The sequence below is a fragment of the Anarhichas minor genome, unplaced genomic scaffold (assembly GCF_050575085.1).
Source record: "Anarhichas minor isolate MPS153535 unplaced genomic scaffold, ASM5057508v1 ptg000014l, whole genome shotgun sequence".
NCBI lineage: Eukaryota > Metazoa > Chordata > Actinopteri > Perciformes > Anarhichadidae > Anarhichas > Anarhichas minor.
The window spans coordinates 7,048,512-7,070,673 of record NW_027466460.1 but is presented as its reverse complement, the minus strand read 5'-3'; the positions used below and the strand labels follow the sequence as shown (position 1 = coordinate 7,070,673).

Sequence of the window (22,162 nt, the reverse complement as noted above, 5' to 3'; positions counted from 1 at the left end):
ATGAGAATTGAAAGCTTGGACGTTATTATGAAACAAGCAGATGTTTTCAAACTCATTCAATAATCCAGATGGGGATATTTATGGTCAGCTATAATCCTTGTGTCGGGTCCTCAGCCTCTGGTGTCATTGGTGAATGACCGAAGATGTCTCACAGCAGGTTGTTTGCCAGGCTGCTTTGTAAGTATTTGACTAAATTCTAGTTTTTAATCACTTGGAATATTTGACAGTTTAGTTTCTGTAACACAAGTATACTCGTTGGCTTTGTGCTACATAAGCAGAGCTTTGCTGGCTCGCTTAATCTTGCACTGGCTAGCAAAGCCTCCCTTGGTTTGCTGTCAGTGAGCTTCCAGGCTAGTTAGCCACATTAGCCTACCAATAATGTTGTAGTAGCTCACTCACAGTTAGTTAGCCAGCCAGCTAACTAGCTAGCTTTTGCTAACGTCCAACTGAAATGTAACTTTACCCAGAGCAGCCTGCTCCCAGGCCAGAGCAAGTATTGATCTATGACCTTCCATGTCCTCTCGACTAAACGAAGCGCGTCCATGTACTCTGCTCAAGTTGTTTTGTTAGAGTAAGTTAACGTTAGCTCATGTTATTTGTCAATAATTTGAAGCAGCTAAATTAGCTGTTCAATCAGTCTGTCTGCAGCATACGTGGTTAACGTGACAGCTCTGAGCATTTTTGTAGATATCTGACACCTACGTTTGCTGTATACGATGCATTGGCAAGCTACAGTTCTAGATTATTATGATACAGCCGTGATTTAGTAGCTGTGACATTGTTGGGACATTGAGCTAAAGTGGCTAACTGAACTTTGTAACTTTACAGTGTCAGCTGTCTCTGGACAGAAGACCAAAGTTCATTGTCAGTGATCCCAGTTAGAGTAGGGATGCACTATTTGTCCACTTAGAAAATATGTTTTTAAATACATGCAGGTACCTGTTGAGGGTTACAAGCTTCTGTTTTGATTGCCCATATTTAATGTGTTACGGTTACTTTGTTGAGCTTTGAATAAAGTCGAGTGACAAGCTTCAAGACCCCATAGCGAGTCACTGGTAGTCATCAGTTATTTCTATCTTCTTAGTCCTTATTTTTACCTCTTTGTTTGTTGCTAGCAGGCATCTCTTGTTTGAAGCCTTTTTCTTACGGGTTGTATCCACTCACATGTGATGGGTCGAATGTATTAGCTTAAGGTTTCAGAACATTTGTGTGTCAGACTAGTGCACTGAAGAGAGGCAATCGGATTTAGTGTAGTGTTCATTTAGGTCATAGTGTCATATCATCTGTTCAAGGAGTGAAACCTGAATGCAGTTAACAAGTTGCTTTTCAATTACTTGTTGATTAAGTGGTTTACAAACTCTCAAAGTACTGTAAAAAAAAAAAAGGCCATTGCAAGTTCCCAGCACTCTGAATTACATTTGAGAAGCTGTGTTAAAAAATGTGGCCTTTTGAGTAAAATAATACGTAAAGTTACAATCCTGGTCCGTACCATTGTCTTTGGTGCCACCTTTGGCGATGAGCAGTACTTGCAGGCATGTTATTGGATCGTGCATTCGAGAGGTCATCACAATGTTGCCACAGACACCCAGTTGGTAATACTGCAAATGTAAGCGTTTTCCTCAGTGGGCCATAGGCTCAATCACCATCGTTCTACCTCATTCGGTGATAGATAGTGAATTAAAGTGTAACTTCAGTATTTTTCAACCTGGACCCTATTTTCCCATGTTTTTGTGTCTAAGTGACTAATTTGGGGATATTTAAAAAAAAATTTGGTTCAGTATTGAGGGAGAACGGTAGAGTTATGGAAAGGACCCTACAGAGAAATAAAACGTTTTTCTTACCTACACTTTGTGTCACGTGACTTGTTGTCGGATGACAATGGAAGGAGTTGGAGCGAGCAGTGTTGTGTTTTACTCGCTTGGAGTTGGTAAAACATGTGAATGACAGTTATTTAGATTAAGAACTTCGAGAATATTACTTTAAACCATTAATGGTTCATCAAACCTTTTTTCGATACATTTTCTTATGTTTAATTTTTGGAAGTTGATCAACTAAATGAGTCATTATTCAGTGTGCATATATTGTGTATTTTTTATTTTCAACCCATTAATATCGTGATTGCAGCTTTATTTACAATGAAGCTTTATTTTGAATCTATTTTTAACTATGCTTACAGTTAGTAAACAAATGTTCTTTGTTATGACAATACTGTTGTACAACAGTAAAACATACATACGAATAAAAGCAATTTTGAGAGAATCTTCTATGATTTAATACCTATGAAATATCCAACCAGTCATTCTGTCTATAGTATTCATAATGAGGTTGTGTAGCATGTCGCTAGTGCTACCTGTAGGGTAAGGTTGTTCAACAACTGTGCTCTTTACACAGCTCTTTCTACAGCTTGACAGAGCCGTTTCCCTGCACTTTGACCTGCATTGCTTCTTACTACAGTGTGTATATATAAACCTGATTAAGCTGTCTGCAGCTGCTTAAAACGGAGTTGATAGGAGCTGTGGGACTGAACCATACAGTAAAAGCATCAATCTGCAGAGCTTAATAATCGAAATATTGCCGAGCTAAATAATTCTTTGTTTGTCCCAATGACTACATGTGGTCTTATAATTCAATGTCAGTTGTATTAGATGTAGTGAAGCACTTTTATTCCACTTTCAAAATATACATTTAAACACAAGCAGTTACGCTGCAACTTAAGCTGACGGTACACAAAATGTGCTGATAACAGCCTTGAAATCGATGGCATTATTATACATTTCCTTCAGTAGTTGACAGCATTACAGCCGCACAGCACAAGCATAAATAACAAATATTAATAGAACATCTTGGAAAACTAAGGGGCGGCGGTGGCTCAGGAGCAAGTCGTCTTTTATTCACAAGGTTGGCGGTGTGAGCCCCTTGTCCTTGAGCGGGACACTGGAAGAAAAATGCCCCCATTGTGCAGGCCAGCACCTCGCTCCGCCACCATCGCTGTGTGGATGTGTGTGTGAATAGGTGAATGAGAGGAAAGATTGTAAAGCGGTTTGTCTGTTAAGGTAGAAAGATGCTGTATATGCAGACCATTTACCATTCACACTGAAGAAAAGCTGACATTGTAAGTCAACAACAATAAAAGATGATTGCAGAAGCAAAGAGATTATTCTAAAGTCTTGGAGGAAAAGTGAACAGACATTATTATTATTTTAACCTTTTTTTCCTTTGTTCGGTTTTTTTCACCTTCAAACCATTATTAAATGGCCGCTTATCTTTATGTATTTGCACACGCATAACAGTACAGTTGTAGAGCTCTGCCGGGATGGTGTGTTGTTTTGTTGGCCAACCCGGACATTTCTATTGCACTGGTACCCTTGACGGCATGCCATCACGTTACCGCCACCAAGCTAAAGGCGTGGTGATGATGTTTCGTAGTCTCATTTAGCGTCTTATTAGCAATCACTTTCTTTAGGACACGCAAAAGCTTCAAAATTCACCAGTGGGATAGTTAGACGTATTTCGTTAAGTAGAACAAAACCTTCAAATCTTTCAATTTGTGTTAACCACAGACTTTTTTTAAATTATCTAACTAAAAACCTCATTCACAAAACGCATTGATTTACAAGGAAACCGGAAGTGCACAAATAAAGAAACTAAATACTCATTCCTGCAGCACTCTAGAGTCCTCCTTTTCAGTGGATAGGAATTTATCATTTTGTAAGATTTTGATGATTTCTATTTACATGTGTTTATATGTATTTATGTATATGGGTATTTGTTTATTTATGTTTTTTTAATTCCTTCATTTTTGACCCCTTTCCTCTTTCTCCATCCAGTGCAGCAGAGTGGAGTCAGGCACTGTTATACTGCATCCAGACAGAACCTCTACATCACCAAGAACACAAAGGTCATCTGCCAAGGTTTCACCGGGAAGCAGGTTTGTACGGCAACTTGTTACATCAACTTACTACGTACACACACACACACACACTCACCCACAAACACACACTCACTGACACACACTCTGTCTCATTCTTAGGTGATCTGTAGAGGTCATGCTAAAAGGCTTTGATACACAGAGAGGAGAGTTTATAAGAGTTTATTATTTCCATCACTTAATATTTTTACAGTTGATGTCCACCTTGATAAACGTGGAGTTAACTAAATTTATATACATTTTTTCAATTCAAGTCAAGTTTACTTAATCTATGTCGGCCAACAGCACAAGTTTGTCTGAGTCTTTTAAAATGTGTCTAATTTACAGCAGCCTCTATCCTCAGACCCTCAGGGAAGAACAGCACAATACCTCCGACAGGACTCCTTCACAGCTGAAACATGTGGCTGAAGGACGTCTCTCAGGGCAGACAAACCTCATGGATTCCGTCTATACAGAGTAGACAGAAGTGGCATTAGTTGAACTATAATGGAGAGAAAAAAACTGAATTACAGAACAAGGTCCATTTAAGTGAAATATTTCAATTATAAAAAAATTAATAAATGTTTCAGGCAGTAAATGTTTCTGGAGGAAAGCCAAGGCTGGATCTGAGCACAGAATTACTATTTATTTATATATTTTATTTGCAGTATTATTCATGATAATATATCAAATAGTTGTTTTTATTTCTGCTAGTTTTGGAGAAATTGATTTTTCCTTAGACTTCAGTTTTTTTTTTTTTTACCCTTTGTGACTTTCCTCAGTCACTGTTTTAGTCCATGATAATACCTTTCCAGTTCTTTTTCAATAGCGTGAAAATTCTCAGGTGATTCACTTTGAACCGTGTTCAGTCGAGGAGAATGAAAATCTTGGCAAGTGTGCTCAACACGCCAGAAATGTGGACTTTATAGATTTATAATCCCCGTCTGTCCTCATGCACATTCCATCTTCCATTTTCTCTTCAACATAATCAAAGGTTGTTAAATATAGTTCCAGTGAACACTCCGGGTAATTAGAAAGGGATGAGAAATGAATACGTGCTATTGAGTGCACATTGTCGAGTTTTTCTGGCTTGATAAGCAAGCAATTTTGCAAATTTAGTGTCTCACTATTAGCGATAATAATGACTGGCAAAAACAGCAAAGTTAGCAGAAGTTGAACGAGTACATTATAATTTGGGGAAAAGATGCTGATTCATAGCTTCTAATTCCTCTTAATAGGCTAGTAATACTTTTTACATGAGGATCATTCATTTACACGTGTGGTTATGACCCGTGGCGACTTTCTCTCTGTTGTTTCAGCATCTTCAGTAACATTTCACCGACTACAGACGTATATGAGAAAATGAATTTACACTGCCTTCATCAACTCATTTTCTGGAAAATTCCAACTCTGATTCACTCACAAGATTTAACCTCCTAAAATACAACGTACTCCCTTTAGTTTTCGTTGGTGCTTTATTGTGTTTATTTTCATTTCAAGTGGTGCCTGATGGTGATATTTGTACCAGACACACCAGCATCAGTGTCCCTCTCTTTATCTACAGTACATATATGAACCTCTTTACATCTTGTTTCCACATTTTCCTCTTATTAATTCTGTATCAGCTTGTCATTGTAGCTCTATGATGTTTACGAAGGGGGACATATTCAAACCCTGAAATGCATTTTGAAGCTGAAAGCTTAGATCCCCTAAATGCTGCACACACTTCCTTTTTTAAAGCTAATCTGTTTGGAATAAATTTAACTTTCACTGCATCGGTCCTGCACCTTTTTATAGGCATGGTCACATTCATAGTGTCTATGTGGTTGATTACTTCCATTGGTGCTTACTGCCACTCCACATTGTGAAGGTCTTTACCTCCATACTGCCACCAGGTGACAAATCGGAAAAACTTCTTAATGTTTTTGTTTGGTTTGAAGCTAATAAAATATTTCAGCCGTGGCAGCGCATGACAGGTACCCAATAGCCCACATGGAAGTGACAGTATGTGAAATAAAACCATCTTTCTTGGGAGATATTTTACACTCTATGTTGGAGAATATCCAAAGCCGCTTTTTTCAATTTGTTTTTCGAATATTCTGCGAGGTGATTAATCTTAACTTAAATCATTATTTATCTGTCGAGAACATTCTTTTCTTGTCATCGAATATATATATTTACCAGTAGCCTCACTTCTGTATCCTTCCCTTTACTCAGCGGCACAGGAGATTAATCCTGGATGGCAGCATATTCCCTCCATCCTCTCTGTCTGTGATGATATCTCAAGGTTGGCGCTCCAGAAAGTGACTTGCACCCCACTTCATTACACACTCATAACTCCTCCTCTTTCCTCTTAGGGAACGTTTCACAGTCAGCAGTCTCTTGACTATGGCTCCCGGTTAGTCGGAGGTGTTTCCCCCGGCAAGGGTGGTAAGACGCATCTCGGCCTGCCAGTCTTCAACTCCGTCAAGGAGGTACGTATCACTCCTTATCGGTCTGTTGTCCTCTTTCAACATCTGTTGTAAACATATTGAAGCTGAAATATGTGATATGGATCTGACAGATTTCCTGTAATATCCTGCTAGGGACTGTGAAGCTTTTGAAGATGCATTTAAAGAAACATTAGGTGGCACTATTGCATAACTTTAGAATTTCCATTTTGAATGCACCACCGATACCTTTTTTTATTCCTCGCCTCAGGCTAAGGAGGGCACAGGGGCAGATGCCACTGTGATTTATGTACCGCCTCCGTTCGCGGCAGCGGCCATCATTGAGGCCATCGATGCCGAGATTCCCTTGGTGGTGTGCATCACTGAGGGCATCCCCCAGCAGGACATGGTCAGAGTCAAACATAAGCTGCTGCGCCAGGGCGCCACCCGCCTCATAGGCCCCAACTGCCCAGGAGTCATCAACGTAAGCGCTCACACACACATATATATATACACACACACTCACACACGCATATACTAATGCGTGTGCTTTCTCTTATGCCAGTGCTGTTAACAGCCACGGTAGGAGGCATTATGTCTACAGATTGTCTGTCCCATCTGTCCCTCTCTCATTCCCGCAGTAGCTCCGTAATGCCTGGAGGGAATTTCATTACATCTGTCACAAACATCCACTTGGACTCGAGGATGAACGGATTAGAATTTGGTGGTCAAAAGTCACTGTGACCTCACAAAACATGTTTTAAAAAGAACTAGTTACTTATTTGATTTTTGGTTGTGGCTGAGAGTACAATGTTCCTCTCAGGGATCCAGTAGTTATCAAGATTTAATGCATTAATATTCTGTTACCTTTTCAACAGTGAATTTAAGGCAACTAGAACCTTAAAGGAGCACAATTTAGTTATACTGCTGTTTTTTTTTGTTTCTGTGTTTTTGGTAATAAACAATGTTAGTTATTTGGGTTAAATAGCCCAGCTGTTCCTGATTTAAAAGATTGGCAATCTTTGCATTTTGATAAAGCAAACTAGAAGTTAAGTAGTTCTCCTCACTTATGGGAATCTTCCCAGTGAATATCCGCTGACTTTGTTCTGGTTTATTTAAAGTGAGTTTATGGTGTATAAAAAAAGCTTAATAATAGATTTTCTACAGGAGAGACAAGTTTGGGGAACTGCTAATTCAACATTACCAGTGATGCAGTATTTAGTAGTGGTTGTTAAAAACAGTCATATATGTGTATGTCAAAGTAAATATTCTTTTAATTAAAAATGTAAAATGTAATTTGTCTGCAGCCTGGAGAATGCAAGATTGGGATCATGCCGGGTCACATTCACAAGAAGGGAAGAATTGGTGAGATTTCCTAATTGTTTTTTAGTTTGAAATTCATGACTTATGATTCATGAGTTTTTTGTTTAGATCTTGAATCATTTAAATTATACATGGGAATACAAGTTACTTCTAAAAGCTTAGTTATTTCATTAAATAATAGTTCTCCAACTGCAATCTTTAAATGACTGAAGTGTGATGGAACAGAACATTAATGCCTTACCTTCCAAATGAAACACTGTCCTTGAATTGTAGATTGAGCTTCTGCTGTTGACAGCCTGATAAGCAGAATGTGCTGCTGTTAACCAGTGAACCTTCACAGGAAGTCTGTTTTTATAGTAGATCACCCGTCATCATTCCCAAAGCACAGACGGAACAGCTGTTACAGAGCTGACATCTCTTTTGTTTTTTGCTGTCATGATGAAACAATTCAGTCAGAGTTGGACAGAAGATTACAACTTCATTATATTTAATTTCTTTACACTTGAGTGGAGCAGTGTTTTTAGTTGGTAACTCGAAATTCCTAAATAAAAAAAATAACAAAGTTAATATTTCTTTCAGGCATTGTGTCAAGATCGGGCACCCTGACGTACGAAGCTGTGCATCAAACTACACAAGTCGGCCTGGGCCAGTCACTCTGCATCGGTAGGTACTACTGACCTGTGGCATGTACAACGTATATTTATCACACTGTAACATTGTAACACAGCTCCTAGTTTTATATCCGGACGATATTGCAACAGGCAGTTAACTGGGACTGAAAGATCAAATTGAGCCTGATACAGTGTATTGCTTTATGGGTTGTTGGAAGAAAACACTGAGGAAATTGAACAACGGAGATTTTAATAGTGTGTAGACGGGATGGTCACTTCATACCAGGCACTCATCATAAGCCTTCATTTACTCTGAGCCTCTGTTTTAAGACATAATAAGGCGGCTGTTGTGATGTTTCTATACTTCCGTCTTTAATAATTATGCTACAGGAGATACAAATAATATTTTACTGCACTTCTTAGAAATAGGAAGGTGCATCTACTAAATTCACATTGCACTAAAACTCATCTGATTCATTCCAGTGAATAGCACAAACGCTTTGTATTGAAAAAGCATTTACCAACTTTCTGATCATTGCTTAAAATATTCCTGTGAGATCTGAACATCACAGTTGCTGCCATCTTTTAAAGGGCACCATTGAAAATGAACAGAACGCTCGATGGGCTCAGAGGCATGTGGAAACTGTCAACTTGCACATTTCTTTGTCCTTAAAATCTTGGAAGAAGATGCGTTTCATCTCCTGTGGTCCTCTGTCACATTATCACATGATACAAAGAGGTTCATAACGAAAAGACCTTGCGATAAAGTAATGCCATGAATATCCTTAAAAAGGAGAGCCGTTCAGAGAGCGTGGATTTCATAAATGTCTCCTGTCTTTTAAATCATGATCCTTTTTTGACGAATTTGTATTCCCTGAACCTAGATACATACTCTGTTCTGTGTGACTTGCAGGTAATACAGTCATTACTGCAATATCAGAGTACAGACGTGGAACTTTCCATCGCCTACTCATCGTGCTATTACCTCACTTTTCTTCCCGACAATTGTTTCTGTAATTTACGGACTTCTACTGGGGTTTAGCGACACATTCAGTTTTAGAGAGCAAGCTGACGCTGGGACATTATACAGAACAATGTTTGTAACGGTCTTCATGTCAAAGAATTATCTCACAAATTAAATGTATTCACTGATCAGTCTTTACCGTCATTCTCAGTGAAATGATCAGTTGAGGGCCCCCCCCCCCCCTGTTGTTAATGCATCTCTACGTACTGGAACTGTCAGCCAATCTGTTTTAATTCCATCAGACCCTCTAGACTTACTGTAATAACACCATTATACCGAGCACGTGTGCGTCTTGGCAACACAGCGTGTACAAAGATGAACTGTTTTACAAAGACAAATTCCTCTGGCAAATGTAGTGCCCACAGGAAAATCCATATTAGAGGGCTTGCTGGATGCTGAAATTAACTGAAAAACAACTTGGCTTCATTATTATTTAGACATTTTAATTACGGAGCGTCGTCTAGCCAGACTTCATAAAAACCGTATTAAATATTGTAGAGTTCATTAAGGAGGTTTATTGGTGGTTCTGCTCGTGATTTCTTAAGTCTGAGCATGACCTTGGGACTACAGCGAATTCCAGTTAATACAATATTTAATATCGATGTCGTCTTTGTTGCAGGTAATGTGCTTCTCTTTGATTATTATTCATGTACTTTTTTTTTTTTCTTCGTGTTGCCAGGTTTCTTCATGGTGAGGAGATTTATGTAAGATTTATCTCAGGAAGGTTTGCCCATGCTTTTATGGATGCTGGTGTAATTTGTTGTGGGAATCATTATTGAAAATGATTATTGGACCGTTGTGATTTGGAAAAGCGTCGCTCGTCATGATTCTTGGAACAGAAATGTGTCGTCAAACTCCAGTGCAGAGATAAATTGGGATTGTTATGAGATGAAACAAATGTTTAGTGACTTTGAAGTGAGATTGAAAAGTTCTCAGTCCAGTTTTCCATTATTGCGGAAGAAAGTGTTGCTTATCTACACTTTCTATAATATGTTGTTGTGTTAGAGACTCAATGTATCACAGCTATATTCAATCTTTTTGTATAAACAAAGGGATCGCTTGAAGTGGCAAACCTACAGAGAATTCTTCCCCTCATCTCTGAAGCGTTTCAGCATTTTTCAGCTCATTGGTTTGGATTTTCGGGCCGTAACGTCACTGTTTTTATTCTCTCTCGCTGCTCTAATAGAGTAGTTTAAAGAAGCAGCTGGTACACAATAATAAAAGCTCTACAAACCCACTGGAAACAACCTGCTTTGCACCAATCGCCAGCCAGACACAATCAGCTGTTAAACATAGAGCATAGAGTGCTGCAGGAATGACGTATTTCTGTTGGCCAAACCCAGAAGTTATCAATCCAGTGGGATTTTTCCATTGGATTTTGTATTATGCAGAAAATAAGCTCTGACGCAAACACAAGTTTACGTAGAAAGTTAACGTTAGACTGTATGCGAACGACACCAACATACACACAACAAGGCTGTGAAGTTGACATGATGACATCGTATCGAACAAAATCTCGCTTGTGTGAACCACAGACCTTCAGGCATCAAACCAAAACTCATTCAAAAAAAACCACACAACGAACCAGAAGCGCAAAAATGCCGACTCATTTAGGGAATTTAGGACTCATTCGTGCAGCACTCTATTTAGAAGGTAAAAAAAAAAAGTTATTATGAAAGTGAAACAATTCAGTCATTGCCAAATGGATCGGCAACCCCAGTGAAGAACTGTGAATAATTCAAATTCTGATTATCAGCGCATATTAACAGAAAGCTATGTTCCATCTGCTTCTTATTCCACTCTCTGAAAAGACAAATGTGATCCCTTTAAATATTCACAGGAATTATCCTTACAGGTTCTTGATTAAACAACAAGTGTTTGCTTTGTCTCCTGCAAGGTATTGGCGGGGATCCATTCAATGGTACGAACTTCATAGATTGTCTGGAGGTGTTCCTGCAGGATCCCAAGACGGAGGGCATCATCCTGATTGGAGAAATTGGAGGCAATGCTGAGGAGAATGCAGCGGAGTACCTCAAACAGCACAACTCTGTGAGGAAATGACACACTGGACACGTATTACTTTACCTCACTCACCTTGCAATACAGTCTGCTACAAACAGCGCTTCACCTCTGCAGCTGCATCTGTTCCCACATAACATGTTCTGAATTATATCTTAGTTATGCCTTTTCAAATCCCTCAGCTGTAGTGAACACTGGGAACCATCATACGTCTAGATCAAAGTGTCCTTGCTTTTTGATCACAGCCTCAGGCTGTCTCTCACTTTCGTGTGTGTGTGTGTGTGTGTGTGTGTGTGTGTGTGTGTGTGTGTGTGTGTGTGTGTGTGTGTGTGTGTGTGTGTGTGTGTGTGTGTGTGTGTGTGTGTGTGTGTGTGTGTGTGTGTGTGTGTGTGTGTGTGTGTGTGTGTGTGTGTGTGTGTGTGTGTGTGTGTGTGTGTCAGATGGGATGTAGGTATGATGTTCTAGAAACCCGCTTTGTTAAAGAGCAGTGAACCTTTACTGATAAAAAGCAGCAGGGTGATAATTAGCTTATGTTGCTAAGTGGTTGCAAACTCGGAATTGACATTTTCAACTTCACCAGGCCAGTACATCGCATTTCGCTCCCCGGAGATGATAATCTGTTAACTTTGTCAGTGTATTTGTTTGTTTCTCTGCATGTGCGCGCTCTTAAGGCGCTCTTGAGCTGAGAAATGGATTGGATTTGCCCTCGGCCGCTCTAATGCATGCAAATCCCCTCGCTGGCGTCTCAGGAGCATAACTTCTCTCACTCAACAAATAAAGCACAAACACCCACCTCTCCCTCGCCCCGAGTGGTTGACAGCAAGGGACAGTTCAAATAAAACGTGCATGAAAAAGGCCAGCAGAGCGTGGGATTAAGCTGCAGATCTTGCATTCAAGGTTAGTTGTGAAGAACATCGTACATATACAAATGTACTCGACAGTAGAGAAGAGCAGAAGGTAGTATGGTGACGTTTTGACAGTTAAATTAGCATCACCAATACTGTAACCTGTTTTAAATTATTATTATTATTATTATTAATGTGAAGCACAGTATGGCTGGAAAGAAGCAGCAGGTGAACTCATTGAAAATATGAACTACTACAAAATAATGAAGACATAAATTGATGAGATTATTTCTGCTCTCTGATAATCAAGAAGATTTAGCCAATTCAGAAGCATCTTTAGAAGATCAAGTACATACAATAGATCTTTGTTGATCTGTTTTATATTTACAGCCTAAAATAAGTCTGCCAACATGTTGCACACTCATACATAGTCAAGACTTAGCTGTGCTTTTGGAGGGCAAATGTAGAAAGAATTTGGTCAATAGTATCAAAATTGATAACTACATTGTTGAAGAACTATGTCATTCCAGCCCCTGGACACTTTGAATCTTAAATGTTTCTCTCTAACTTATTAAACATTCTTCTTGGGTATTATTTATTAGTTTAACCCTCACAATGTCAGATCATCTGCTTCATCAGCAGCCTCCAGACTTCTAAAAAGCAATTACAAATAGGGTTGGTTGAAGGCTATTTCCACAATGAACCAATCGGAGCTTTGTGGGCGGGATAATAAATTGTGAAGTAATTTTCCTTCAAAGCTAAATGGCCACTTAGCTACATCCATAAAGAATAGATAAAAATGCAGGCATTAGAGCTGCAGCTGTACAAACTGTAATGATTATTAGAAATAACTCAAATCAGCGGAATATTTGACCTTCATTTTAAAAAAGCGTTAACTGAAAATGAAATCGATGGGATGGATAAATCATTCGCTGCTGATTGGTTAGGACAAAGCAATGTGAACACACTCCGGCTGAGTGAATGAAGACAAACGCATTGTTACTTCAGTCTGATTATCGGGCCGCATCTTTAGATTTTAGTTTAGATATTGCTAAATCCTGATTGGTCCACGGGAGTACATGACATGACCCGGAGAGCTCGGCCACTGCAGCAAAGACGGAAACACCTCGTTGTGAAATACACTGAACTTTGACAGAAAACCGTGTTCATGTCCTCTAGGACGCCGTTAATCATAGAAAGAAGTTAACGGAGAAAACGAGACGCTGCTTTTCATATCAACCTGACACATTAAGTTCAGACTGCTCAGCAAATTAAGGGCCAGCGTCGTGATGGATTTGTGTCATGCTACATTAAATATATTGAACTCCTGTTTGAGAACGACACATTATACCAAAAAGGGTGAAGGAAGTATTGATTTCCTTGCTCCGTCAGTGTTCCAGTTAAGTTACTGCAGACTGTTTATCTACCGACGACTTAATTCTGTAAAGATTCAAGAAAACAAGTTTATATTTCCCAGAAGGCTCTGCTGTCAGATTTTATGATGCAGGGCATATTTCAAGGTTCGTCTTAATCAATGCCAACATAATATGGTCTTAAAAGTCACCTGAATCAAAGGTCTGCCTATCATTGCCAGAGCTTCACAGGCTTTCTGAAGTCAGAAATAGGTTTTACACAGAATATCCATATTGCAATTTGCTTCATGCATATCAAGTAGTTCTTGAGTATTTGGCACCTTAGCTAGAGGTTTACTGAATTTATTTTCGATTTCAGCCCATTTTTTTTTTTTTTTCCTGTCTCCACTGAGCTGAGTTAAACCCCTCGTAACTCTGTGGCATAAACACTGAGAAGTGGCTCCTGTAGTCTGGAGGAAGGCTGTTGGAAGGAAAGTGTCGATGAGCTCCATGTGTGCGTGCACATGCCACTTTTATTCATGCCTACCTGTCATGTTTATAGGGCCGGATAATTGTCTCCGCCTGGCTTTTTTTAAGCTAGAGTACGATTGCTCACCTTGGTGCAGTGCTGTTTAATGTTGATAGAACAGAGATGGGTGAACTACCCTGTTGGTCTCATAATTAAGGTAATCTATCTGAACGGCTAACAGTGGAAGACAAAGGACGGGTAAAGTGAATGATGGTGTAACTCCCCTCCCTGTATGCATTGCTAGTACTTCAATGGAGGCAGGGATTAATGGAGTAATTAAACCTCTTTCGTTTGAGGTAGATTCAAGACTCGATTCACACGAGGGTGGTTTGTTTATTCACAACGTGATTTGACTTTTGAATACCGAGTGGGGGTTTCAGTGTTACTTTGTTTTGTGCTAACATTTTTTTCAACACACAGAACAGATGCTTGAAACACATTTAGAGCACTTTAAAGTGTTATTCCCCTCTCTTCGTTTCTATATTAGATGTGCAAGTGTTAATGTCTCATTAGCAGCGCATTTCTATCCAAGGCCCTCAACATTTTCCTGGCTGATAAATGTCCTGCTCGTATTAATTATTAAAAGTCATCTCCAGTGTATATTAGCCAGACTGCCATCTTGTTCCTGCCAGTGAATTTGGAGCAGAAGTAGTGGGCGTCTTTGAAGGAAGTGTGTGTGTGTGTGTGTGTGTGTGTGTGTGTGTGTGTGTGTGTGTGTGTGTGTGTGTGTGTGTGTGTGTGTGTGTGTGTGTGTGTGTGTGTGTGTGTGTGTGTGTGTGTGTGTGTGTGTGTGTGTGTGTGTGTGTGTGTGTGTGTGTGTGTGTGTGGTGAGAAAGCCGTCCCTTACAATTATGTTGTTATTCCTAAGTATGAAATATTAGCTGCTGTACACACACACATACATACACACACACTCACTCACTCCGTCCCTCTTGCGTATGATGTTATTGCTGAAGATGAAATATTGTCTCTCTTCACCTTGGAAGTGATCTTAACTGTTGAACGAAACATCGATCAATGAGCAAGCAGCACAGACAGGCGCTGAGCTAATCAGTGCCTTCATGACTAATTACCGTCTCAGAAATGAGATGATATGAAACGGCAGGAGCCGGAGCCCCTCTCTGGTCATACACCAACCCATGCAATTAAATGGCTTGATTGACCCTTTGTTTTAATAATGCAGGCTGAAACAGAGACGGCTGGTTAGACCAGCCTGTTATTATCTGTAATGGGAGGACACGGGTGTTTAATTTCTAATGAATGGATTAAATGCAGGTGCAGAAAGCTAATTCCCTCTATTGTTATACAATCCTCTACCACCGTTTTGCTTCTTTCCTTCCTCCTAATCCACTTTGTTGCTCTGCTAACGGCACTCGCATCCTCACACCTTCCCTTGAGTTTATTCATTTTTTTTTTTGGTCCATTTTAACCTCATTTTACGCTTCCTTTTTTCTCTCTCTCTATCCCTCATGTTCAGGGTGCCAATTCAAAGCCCGTGGTGTCCTTCATCGCGGGGCTAACTGCTCCTCCCGGCCGTAGGATGGGCCACGCTGGCGCCATCATCGCTGGCGGAAAGGGCGGAGCCAAAGAGAAGATCGCAGCCCTCCAGTCAGCTGGAGTTGTTGTCAGCATGTCCCCTGCCCAGCTGGGCAGCACTATTTTCAAGGTGAGTCCACAGAGGCTTGAGGAACAGTAATCATGCACAGCGATGGTTGAATGTAGTGTAATAGTACATTCACTTGGGTATTTTCATTTTATGCTACTTTCTGCCTCTACTCCACTACATTTTCGGGGGAACCCCACTGGCATTACTTGTTACTTTGCAGATTAAGATTTGACATAAATGTATGATCAGTATTTAAATAATACGTTTGCCAAAAGTGTTACATAAAAAAATTGTAAGTAGTTACAAAAAGCTCTGCCTCAACCACCTACAGTGTTAACATTGTGCTTACATGATAGTAGTAATAACTCAATGATATAAATTACATAATACTATTTGATAGGGGCAATTTTGCTTGATTACATTTATTTTAGTTACTTAAGTATGTTTTGTGGTAATATTACATACTTTAACTTAAGCGAGGTGTTGAAAGCAGTACTTATGATTGTAATGGAGTATTTTTCTGTTGTGGTATTACTCTTACTCAAGTTAAAGTTGTGAGTACTTCTTCCACTACTGATGCTGATAATGTGTTAGTTTTACTGTTTCATTGGACAGGACAGAATAAGTTCTTTCAAAGGTTTACCAAGAAATGTATTAACATTAATAGTAAAAAACAAGTAACATTTCTATAACTACTTATCTTCAACCTCTAATGGTCCTGATTTATACTTTATTTACTAAAACCTCCAGTATTTAAATATCACATGTTGTGTTTTGCATTCTCATTATCACATACATGCACTTTAAAAATGCAGTTAAATTGGTCCAAGTCGATCATCTCTTGCTCCTCTTGTCTTGACCCCGGCTTCAGTCTTCTGTCCAATTCATTCATGAGAGATTTAAAGAATTGAAAACATACAGGGAAAATGTTTTGGAGGTTAATAACAAAAACACAAAATCCTATACAAACAAAGTAAATACTCAAGGTCACGTTTTCATGATGATTATTCCAAGCAAGCTAATTACAGTTCCCATTATTTAATCCTATTGTCATAGCGCTGTAGTTCTAGTGGTGATTCTGGTCACTCGTAGCGCCATCTTTCAACGCTGAGCGGATACAAATGTGAGGTTTACTGTGAACAAGAATTTCATTTTTCTTCTTCTGGGAGTAGCAAGGTTTGGGATTGAACTTTTAATATGCCGTGAAGAGAAGGGCAGAAATTAATAAACACATGTTGACAGTGGCTGACTTGGTCCCACTGCCTTTTTACTTCAATTTATCTCCAGGGAAGCACTGTTAACAAGATGTATAAAAAGTGAAAGCATGTATTGCACCCATTCATCATCTTATACTTTCATTACCACTGCTGGCACTACTGCACGCAGATATAGATTTGCACACGTTTTTTCCCCCTCAAAGTTTAATTCATAATCATTGCGTGTAATGATGAAAAACGTGCGACGCGGTTGCTCATTTTGCTGCTCGTTGTGTTCATACATCTCTGTTAATCTCATTGACCGCCATAATCGAAGCAACAGGAGCGAGTCGGCATCCTTTTTTTCGGATGTGGGCTGAAACGATGACGACCCCCTGATCTCAAGTGCTCGGCGTGGTCGATAATTCGCTCACCTGCTCGAGTGATGAAAACATGAATCGGAGGTTTATCAATCATACATACAGCTACAGTGGATGCTTTTTAATAATACACATAGTAAGCGGAACAAAAGGACCTCCTCGTCTAGACCGTACGTTCATTCGATCGTTTGTCAAGTGGCTGTACGACGTGCTCATCCTTATTAATAATTGCAATACAGCACGCTCATGCATCATCGAATTTATATTTTGAGGATTTTCCAATAAACAGACCAGCCAGTAATGGGGCTCTTACTGCTCAGTGGTATTTCATCAAATTGAACAAACTCTGCAGAAGATGCTTTTGTCCTCAAAGTTGCATAAGCACGTTCCCGCACACTATTCATCATAATAATAATTAAAGATACACATTGCCAACTCTGTTAGTATAAGCAGGATGCAGCAAGCTAGTACTCCTCTGTTGAAACTATAAGATTTTCCCTTCTAGCCGTTTGACAAAATAATACTTTAGCCTTAGATCTTGTTTAGTTTTTAGTGTTTAATCCACACCTGGTTCACGGGTACATAGGAAATAAAACCTTCAAAAAGACATTTTGAATATGCTCCGTCAGCACAGGGTTTATCAGAAACGCAACGTATCATCTGGAAATCGAGCAAACCGAAATGCAAAATAAGTGATTTTTAACAACAAGAAAAGTACCACGATAAACAATGAAGGGGGGAAAGATCAGTTAATCTCTCACATCTAAACCAGAAATATCTGCGTGAACTTAAAAAGTTTAAAGTGTCAGCTGTCATCTATATTCCATGTAAAGCAATGTTGATAACGTTGCTTTCCCATGTATCGATGCTACATTAGCATTAATTGTTGCAGCCTGTGACTAATTTAAATACATAGTTGTTTCATACTGTAAATTTAATGCATTTAATACAGTGAGAAAAGCAAAAACACAAATCTATCAGGTGAAATAAACAAAGTCTATAAACATCCTATTTTATCGAGCCAGGCAATATGATTTCAGGACCGTTAATGAAAATGGCAAATAGTATAACATTTATACATGCAGTGCTAGGAGTGATATCTAAAGGAATCTTTAGTGCAACTGGTGCATGGACAAGATATCAAAAATCTTTTATTTAATTCATATGCACAGTAGAATAATTCTGACCTTTTTTTACTCCTTTACATAATATCTGGAACTCCTAATTGCAGCAGCAGATAGTATTATTGTATCCTGCTCAATATATGCAAAGAGGAAATCGTGCATGCTCATGTGTTCAGATGTGAGCAAACAAACAGAAGCACAACACATTTAATCGCAAGATCTTGTCTGTGTAATAAATTCAAACGTGGAAGGCAGCTCACGCAGACTGTATTTACGATGCCCGGGCCCCTCGTACATCTGGCCCTCGGTGTGTTAAAGCTGTCGTCACCGCTAGCTTGTAAATGTCTGGCTTTTTATTCGGATGTTTTCACCCATCCCTTTTGAGTGGCAACCTCCACTTTCCTCATTTCCCTCCCTCCCCTCCTCTTCCTCCTGACTTGTCAGGTGTCTGAGTGCGTCTTGCACAAAAAGTTTTTTTTTCCCCTCTGTCACAAACGACTCTGCTCTTACCTTGGCGCTATGATTCTTGTCTTGTACCCTTGAGTTACTGCCTGCTTATGTCACCAATAGCCTCCTTCTGTCTTGTCACTCTTTCCATCACATTACTCCTTTTCGCTTTGTCCTCTTATTTCCTCTACAGATTTGTCCCTAATAATAATTTAACCCTCTGCCGCTCCCTCTTTTACCCCACATCTGTAAAGCAAGAATCTCCCCTCCACCCGCAACGTCTCCTCCATTTATTTCCCCCTTCCCAAAAAAAATCGAGATTAGAGAGGCCAAGGTTGCCATTTCAGAAAGGTGAAAATCTTTCCTCCTGGAGGTGGCAGTAGACCTTCATGTATCCAGAAGCCTCAGAGGAATGGGCCAACATGTGCAGGAGTGCTTGTGTGTGCTGCAGACCTGATAAATGGCATTTGAATTAAGTTACTTTCCCCCTGTGGAATGGAAAGATTCTTGGGGAACGACATATTCTATCATCCTCCGGTTTGTATGATATTCCCCAAATTGAATATGTAAATAGCTACATCCTTCTTAATGGCTAACATAATGCGTTCTCATTTGTCGTCGCATGGTTGGACTGTGCTGATTGTAACCTCGCGTAACTCAGATATTTGCAGATGTGTAGCCTCCATCAATAAAAGGAAGTGAGCTGTTTTTAGTCTTGACAACTGGAACTTACTGACACGTATGACGCTACATGATATGCTCTCTCCAGGAAAAAAAAAAAGAAACAACGGGCTCTCCAGAGCTCCAACCGCCTCTGTTTCCCGACCTCAACAGCAGATCTGATGCACCGGATCAAAACAGAGGCTGCGTGAATCTTGCATGAATAAATCATTCACTTCCATCTCACTCGATGTCTCTTCTTTCTTTCTCTTGTCCGTCTCCTGTAGGAGTTTGAGAAGAAGAAGATGTTGTAAATCGTGCGGGGAAGGCAACCAACCTTTTTACCCCCTGCCCTGAACAGCCTGATTCTGGTGGTGGATATGGCCGACAGCATCCGTGAACCCTGATTATCTCAAGTACAATGCCCCACATGCAGTGTTTATATTGTAATTTCTGCCATGAACTTGTACCTTGCACATAACAAAAGAATAAAACATAGTGTTCTCATGGTATCCTAAAGAACTCGTATACACTGTCAAAGCTTTATAGATGTTGTTCCTCCTCCACACACTGTAGACAGCCGAAGGAGGGTAACCTTGGCGATCTGTTTCATTCTGTTATACTCCTGCTTGTAAGACCGTCACTCATTTCACTGGCTGTCCACCTGAATAAGAAATATTTCTCATATCATTTCCCTGCTGTGTCGTTTCTATCCTTTTCGTATGGCTCATTTGTGAAACAGATGTGATTACTGAATGAGCTCGTCTGCCTCCAGTTTCTCTAACTGTTTTGAAGTAACTTGACATATGTGAGAGAACACAGGGGGATACAACAGGTGGCGCTTCGGTTATGTAAAGAGTCAGTTACTATGTGAGGAGGTGAGATGAAGCTGCTATAGATCTTATTTTCAAGATTGAAAAGAAGTCACTTTCTTGCATTTATAGTCCTGCCTATACACTGTAACAAGAATACACTATTAAAGAGATAGTCGGCTAAAAGGGAGCACAGGTTCACGTCAACTCCTGTCTCATAACTGCAAACCCTTCCTCTTTTGTGGAGCAGTTAAAGCTTCAGAGGATGGTCAGTAAAACGAATGGTGCATCACAGCTAATAAGCTTCCATTTTGGACTCTGCAGCCCTCGTAGATCAGCACCGACGAGTCAACAGCATGAATTTGAGTGACAAAGGTCACAAAAGTTGTCTTCATTTCAATAGAATCTCAATTAAGCTTCCGGTAATCTATTGTTTCTGCTCTTCATTAAGCAACAATTTAAGTCCCTTTAATCTCGAGAACCCTTCATTGAATCAAATGATGCTCAATCCTGAGAACAAAATGCCAGGGAGGAGTTAACACAATCAATAGTTGCAGTGCTACTGTTGGTTGCATAATTCAACAATATGGTATTTTTCCTTTATTCATTTAGTGTATTTCATCAAGCCTCACAGCTATAAGACCTTTCTAGTGAAGTATACAGTAGGTATTGTTCTGAACACTTTGTTATTCACATGTAGAGAAGAAGAAAACGGGAAACTAAAGGGTAAAATGACCACTTACATCTCAGGTTGTAAACATGCAGCCTGTGTGAATATTCAGAGCAAAATTTCAGGTTGGCCTCTAATTAAGACAAATCATCCTAGTTCCACGAACAAGCCATGGGTTAGATTAACACCTCATTACTGTACACAAGGTGAAACGGGGCTGAGTGGAGGGAGAGATAAGGTTACAGTCGGTTCTGCTCCGACTGAATCTTTTTAAATTAACACGCTAGGAATAAAAGTGTGTAATGAAGCATATAATAACCTCCACTGGACATCTCCGCAGCCTTTTCTTATCTGTTCCACTGCAGTCAGCCAAGGCAGATTATTCTGTGTACACATTGTTAACAATTACTTCTTAATCTGCATTAGCGAATTAACATAATGACTGACAGTGGAACAGAAAGCTTATTTGTTTAGAGGCTCAGAAGTTCCTTCTACTGAAGTTGCCAAGCTGTACTCTGCTTTACTTCGATTCAAGATGTAAAGCAGGCCAAAGTTTGCCTTCTGGTGGTGTTTAGCTGCTGCTTTCTGACTAACTTTAGTGCAACTAATTGCAGATTCATAATGAAACTTTTAACTCTGTTGCCAAACTTTGTCCTGGAAATGAAAAGTGTTTTCATTGGTTGTGATGGTACAGGGTGGAGAAAAAAAAAAGAAAGTTGATTTGAAGTAGCATCACATGATACAAAAGTGATTATTTCCGTAATTTCATCCAACCACGAGCCACACAAATCAAGACATTTTAAGATTCATTTTTGAGCTGAAGATTACACATTAACTGTGTAATTATCTCGTTATTGTTAATCACGTCACAAAGATATTGCTGCGTGCCACGGTAGGTGATCCTTCACCCAGTTAAATTAAATTATCACAAAGTTACAGATGGGGGTTATTAGCCAAAATATTATTAAAATGTAGCACTTGATGTATCAAAGTTTGGAAATAGCATACAGTATATGATGAATCGACAGTGCTACAAATGTGCTGTCCCTATTCAATGCTTAATGATAGCATTAGTGACAAAGTGACACAATTAAGTGTCTCAAAAAAGTCTGCATGTCTGCACTGAGGGACACTGTTTTCCCACAATGCATGTGAAAAATCCTTAACTGACAGTGGCAAAAACAGTAAACTATGGAAATCAATGTTTATCAAATGGTGAGTAGAATTA

General features: G+C 39.5%; 1 protein-coding gene across 1 annotated transcript; it reads left to right on the top strand.

Annotated features, from left to right (window-relative positions):
- Positions 1-101: 101 nt before the first annotated feature.
- On the top strand, positions 102-20,146 carry suclg1 (succinate-CoA ligase GDP/ADP-forming subunit alph). The gene is made up of 9 exons (XM_076091244.1): positions 102-177; positions 3,828-3,928; positions 6,265-6,381; positions 6,608-6,820; positions 7,644-7,701; positions 8,239-8,322; positions 11,192-11,343; positions 15,517-15,705; positions 19,740-20,146. The coding sequence occupies exons 1-9, from the start codon at positions 144-146 to the stop codon at positions 19,764-19,766; spliced, it is 975 nt and encodes a 324-aa protein (XP_075947359.1). The 5' UTR covers positions 102-143; the 3' UTR covers positions 19,767-20,146.
- Positions 20,147-22,162: the final 2,016 nt, after the last annotated feature.

What these genes read in the sequence shown, in the direction of transcription:
- suclg1 (XM_076091244.1), top strand. Translation starts at nt 144, where the DNA reads ATGTCTCACAGCAGGTTGTTTGCCAGGCTGCTTT. An exon ending in GTTGTTTGCCAGGCTGCTTT is followed by an intron (nt 178 to 3,827) that starts GTAAGTATTTGA and finishes TTCTCCATCCAG; the next exon opens with TGCAGCAGAGTGGAGTCAGG. An exon ending in AAGGTTTCACCGGGAAGCAG is followed by an intron (nt 3,929 to 6,264) that starts GTTTGTACGGCA and finishes CTTTCCTCTTAG; the next exon opens with GGAACGTTTCACAGTCAGCA.